The following is a 5,517-nucleotide window of genomic DNA, read 5'->3' as shown; positions in this document are numbered from 1 at the left end:
TTTGGTCCGATTTGGTCGATTCAACTGCGCCATACATATTTAATATTACGTTAGTTATTAAATTCACTTTGATTAAGATGGTGAATCGCATCTATACAAACTTTTAAAAGTAATTCGAAAATAACTATAATAGAAAATCAAATCCAGGAAGATTATAAATGTTTCTTATACACACTGATATAATTAGAATTCTAACACTAGAGGCCAAAATTAACAACAAAGTATAATTATTATTTTTTTCTTTTTTGCAAAAACTACAGTTTTTAACTTTAACTAGTTGTCAAACTCTTCGGTTAACTCATAATCTTTTGAATTTATGATTTTAGGTAGTAGATTCAAATTGACTTGACCTCAAATTTATTTTAAGATAAACTCGCGCAAATTTACTCCAGAGTTTGTAAATTTGATTTTTACCCATTTTGAACCAAAACAGCATCATTTGGACTAAAAAAGAAAAAAGAAAACTCGTGGTCTGTTTAGCTTCATTGCTCCTAGCCTCCATCTCTTTCTTGCTTCTCGGCCTTCTGCTTCCGTACTTCCTAAATCATTAACGTAATGAAAGAAATTTCAAATAGCGAAAGTAATTATTATAAAAAAAAATTAAACAGATAATGAAACATTAAAAACAACCAATTTGTATTAACCAAGTAGTTCATTTATTGAAAAAGTATAGGTAAACAAAGAAAATACTAAACAATGTGAACAAAAGATATATCAGATGTTCAATTCACTAAGTGTGTGAATGATTATCTTAATATTAAGATTTAGGTGGATAATTTGGGTATAGTATGTTTTTACTTTATTGAACTAATTTTAGAACCCATTGTTCACAAAAATTATTGTCTACTTAACAAAGTCCTTATTAATTAGTCTGTTTAAATAAATGTCAAAAAATTAAATTATTTTTTATATATATAATAATTTATTAGTCAACAATAAATTTTTAAAAAAAATTTTAATTCACAATTAATTAATCTTTAATCTGCCTGAAAAATACCATTAAAAAACTAAAAAAATGTAACATTAAAAAAATAATAAGTAGACAAAACAAGGTGAATTTCTGAACATACGAAACATTACCAAATTTCACAAGCTCAAAATGATAAAAACCATAGTCATGGTTTAATTTATAAGATGGATACTTCAATGAAAATTTGATAATTATCTTTTTATATAAAAAATATTTTTTTACTTTTAAATAGTGAATAGTACAGTTTAATTTTAATATGTTATAAATATATTATATTTTTATTTAAAATGTAGTTAAACAAATAAATCATACTTTTAATATAAATATCTTTATAAAAAATATTTTTAACATCTTCGTTAGAGTATATACCTTTAATTATTATTCACCGAAGTTGATCGATTATAAAATAGTAAAATTTATCGTCATCTTTTCAATAGTCTCAGATTAAATTTGAATTTAATGTTGGGAAAAAATGTTTAAAATAACAATTATAACTTTTTTTTTATTGAATTAATCAAATATTTATCAAACTATATTATTAAATGAACTATTTAATAGTTATATAAAAAATTCTGAGCTGTGAGCCAAAATTAAATTATTAGTCAACCAGAATCATACATTATTCAAGCACTGGCCTGCATCTTATGGTAGGAAATGCAATATGACAAAAGAGAAGCTGAGAGAAAGAGTAGAATTGAATGCAACCACATGAGAATAAGTGAAAGAAACCTCAGGGGAGGACCGCAATGAAATTTCACCTTCTTCTTTAAATAAAGCTCTACCAAGAATTATTGAATCACATTGACAACAAAACAAAAGAGTCTTTCTCACACTATTAGTCACTGTATATATGTGGGATCCATTTGAAATCCCATAACAAAGGAGTTAACCAATGAGAATTCAGATATTAAGATTAACATCAAATCTTAGCCAATCAGCACCTTCATGGAAAAAATTAGTAGGTCCCAAAACTCCACCTAACAATAAGAAATTCAATAAAAAAAAAATCAAAATATGAAAAAAGTACTAAAGTTTAAAAAAGAAACTGAAACAAATCTAAAAATTTTTATGAAAAAAAACTATTAGAACAAAAAAATCAAAACACATTTTTTATTTTTTATTTTTTAACTTTAGGTGAAGGCCCGTTTAAGATGAAAAATTACCAAACACAAAAAAGATAACTAACGTTCAAAGAACTTAAACGCACTTTTTTTTTGCACTAACGCTATAAGGGGTGTATATGGGCCGGGCTACACCGGGTTTGACTTAACTCAAATTCGACCCGAAATATAGAGCGGGCCTAATTTTTAGACCATAACCCGATCCTAGATCCGATAAAACCTACGCATCTTCGGACCGGGTGAAAACCGGGTAAAAATCGGATAAAAATAGGGTATTTAACATGTAAAAATCACCTAATCTCCAATCATTATTTCACAATTTACATAGTAAAATTCACTTAAAAAATATAACAAGAACCAACTCTTCTCTAAAATTAAAGCATGACCATAATAAATACTAATATTGTCTAATAACACCAAATATTTAAATCAATACAAATAACACAATATTATTCATTAGTCTAAAGTCTTATGCATTTTAAACATAAAACATTAACTTATAATCTTATAATGACTAATAACACAAAATATTAAGGTTTACAATATTTAAATTCCACATAAGAATAGCCATCATCCATCACTAATAACACAAAATATTAATTATGTATGAGACCGGGCCACCGGGTCGAGTTCGGGTGACGCGAGCTATGACCTGAACCCGACCCAAAATAATGATTAGGTCTATTTTTGAGACCCTTACCCAACCCTAAACCTGATAAAATCACACTAAATTAGCTTCTAAAGTGTTTGGAGCCGGGTCGAGTCTTCGGGTCGGGCCGGACCATGTACACCCCTAAACGCTATTGTGCAACAAATGACCCATCAGGAAATTACATAGCCAACCCTTAGCTTGCATATAAAAAGAACAACAATATATATAGTCACTACGCACAAGAAAATACTAACCCCACTACATGTAGTACACATTCAAAACTTTAATTGAATCATTTGGGCATCCTTTTCACTTTTCCCTAAAATTAATTTCTTTTTTTTTTAATGTACTCAAAGAAACTTAATTCTCCCAAGAAGTAGTATACTAGTATGCCTAAGAATGCTACTTCCCTATTGAATGTTTTTTTATTCATTGTTGTAATAAGCTTCATTAGTGTGGTGGTGAGCTCTTTCTTTTAAAAGAAAAACTTGCTCATTAGAATAGTGTGTGAAGTAATAATGAAGTTTGATTCGGGAAGAATTAGTACTTGACTTATCAAGTTGGAGGATACAGTGAAAAAAATGAAAGGTTCAAGTAGTGGTGCATTGGGAGCAAAAACAGCAAGAGCGTGTGATAGCTGCCTAAGAGTAAGAGCAAGGTGGTTCTGTGCGGCAGATGATGCTTTCCTCTGCCATGGCTGCGATAACTTGGTTCACTCGGCCAACCAGTTAGCCAGCCGCCATGAAAGGGTTAGGCTCCAAACTTCATCTTCCTCCGCCAAGATAATAACAACTGCATGGCATAGTGGCTTCACGCGCAAGGCAAGAACCCCGCGTCATCACAACAAGAGCACTTTCTTGATGCAGCAGCAACAAGATGCTGAGAAAGAAGAAGAAGCGGTTTTCAATAACTACCACGGTTCCGTGTTTCTAGATCCTGTTGTGCCAGATCTTGGAAGCGAAGATATTTATGAGAGTGAGGAGCAGATTCTGTGCCGCGTGCCGGTGTTTCACCCGTTTGATGATGATTCTGTGCTTTGTAGTGTGCACAATAATGAAGTAGTGGAGGATGAAATGATGAAGAAGAAAAAGAAGAAGATGAAGAAGATGAACAATGATGATGGTGAAGAAGGAGAAGGTGAAGTACCGTGCACGTTTGGATTGGAGAATTTCTCTGATCTTGCTGATGTAGAAAACTTGCTCCATATTGAGGATGATTCAACCATGATTAAGGTTAAGGATGAATTACAACAAGTTACTAATGATGATGATGATTGTAATCTGGAGTCCATTCTTGATTGGAATATTGACACATCAGATCAATCAATGATGATGGCAGTAGTAGAACATGATCAAGAAGAGGAGGAAAATAATAATAATTGTAGTAATAAAGTGGAAATAATAAAGAAAGAGAAGTTTTTGAGGCTAAATTATGAAGAGGTTATTTCTGCTTGGGCAAGTCAAGGATCTCCATGGACTACAGGAAATCCACCTAAGTTCAACTTTGATGATTGTTGGCCCCATTACATGGTAATTCATTTCTTTTCCCTCCTCATTCCATATCTTTAATCTTCTTCAACTCGCTAATTAATAACTTATGTATATAGTTGCATTAGTAATTAGTAGTTATTAGGTATATAATAATTTAAATTTTTGAAATAAATAAATTTATAATTAGATATCATATATGCTGGTTATTTTCATGTGAAAATAATACCGTGACATGTCAGATAATTTTACATGTTTAATCGAATATGTTTTTTGGTGACTATTTAATCGAATATGTTTAATTGAATTATCTAATACTTTAGAATATCATTTTTATGTGAAAATGTTTTTACGGGAATAAACAACATCGTATACTTATTTACAATAATAATTTACGCTAATTTTTTACTGGCTCGAATTTTTGGAATAAATGATTTTTTGTGGTCATCAAATTACATATTTTGATATTTAGAAATAACTCTATACACGATGACTAAGGTTTTGTTGAATTCATGAAGAAGCATGATCAATAGTATATGATTGTTGATTTTGTGAAATTTTCAGGGTTCAAGTGGTGGCGTGGATAATAATGTTGAATGGTGTCATGGGGAGGAAGTAAGAAACATGAGATGGCATCAAATAGGGGGAGTTGATGATGGGGGGAGAGAAGCAAGAGTATCAAGGTACCGAGAAAAGAGAAGAACGCGTTTGTTTGCAAAGAAGATAAGGTATGAAGTGAGGAAGCTCAATGCTGAGAAGAGACCAAGAATGAAGGGTCGTTTTGTGAAGAGGACATCTTCATCATCATCATCCTTTGTTGAAGGAGCCATTACTACTACTTAAACATAATAATTAAGGAGGAGTGTTAGAGAGCCACTAAATTTTATGATTTGTAGTTATCATTATTAGAATTTTAAATGATGTGAGATTTCATCCAATAATAAAAAATTACTCATTATTCTTTTACTAGTTAAGTATTTATCAAATTTAAAAAAAAGTGCTGGTCCCTAAACTTTCTCATAATTAAGATATTAACAAATATTTTAAATTATTTAACGATTTTTATTAACTATTATTTTTATATAAACACATATTCATCTGAGTAGTCGTACTCTAATTTGAATTTGGTTATTCTAGGGTCGGGCTAAATTATTTCTCTTGCTTGGGAGATTTTTTTTTTCTTTTTAATTTCTCATGCAGGTCGAGTCACCAAAAATTTCTCATGCAGGTCTAGTACTAATGGTAGCCATTATGATTTATGAATAGTTTGAGGACTTTAATTTGTTA

The 5,517-nt window shown here is 30.5% G+C and overlaps 1 protein-coding gene across 1 annotated transcript; it reads left to right on the top strand.

Annotated features, from left to right (window-relative positions):
- Positions 1-2,968: 2,968 nt before the first annotated feature.
- Positions 2,969-5,196, top strand: LOC107644315 (zinc finger protein CONSTANS-LIKE 16). The gene is made up of 2 exons (XM_016348154.3): positions 2,969-4,272; positions 4,795-5,196. Exons 1-2 carry the CDS (start codon positions 3,325-3,327, stop codon positions 5,071-5,073), a joined length of 1,227 nt encoding a protein of 408 aa, XP_016203640.1. The 5' UTR covers positions 2,969-3,324; the 3' UTR covers positions 5,074-5,196.
- Positions 5,197-5,517: the final 321 nt, after the last annotated feature.

Source organism: Arachis ipaensis, chromosome B5 (genome assembly GCF_059453495.1).
Source record: "Arachis ipaensis isolate K30076 ecotype BB chromosome B5, ASM5945349v1, whole genome shotgun sequence".
In the NCBI taxonomy this organism is placed as follows: Eukaryota; Viridiplantae; Streptophyta; class Magnoliopsida; order Fabales; family Fabaceae; genus Arachis; species Arachis ipaensis.
The sequence above is the reverse complement of the archived record's forward strand: the minus strand, read 5'-3'. Positions and strand labels throughout refer to the sequence as shown.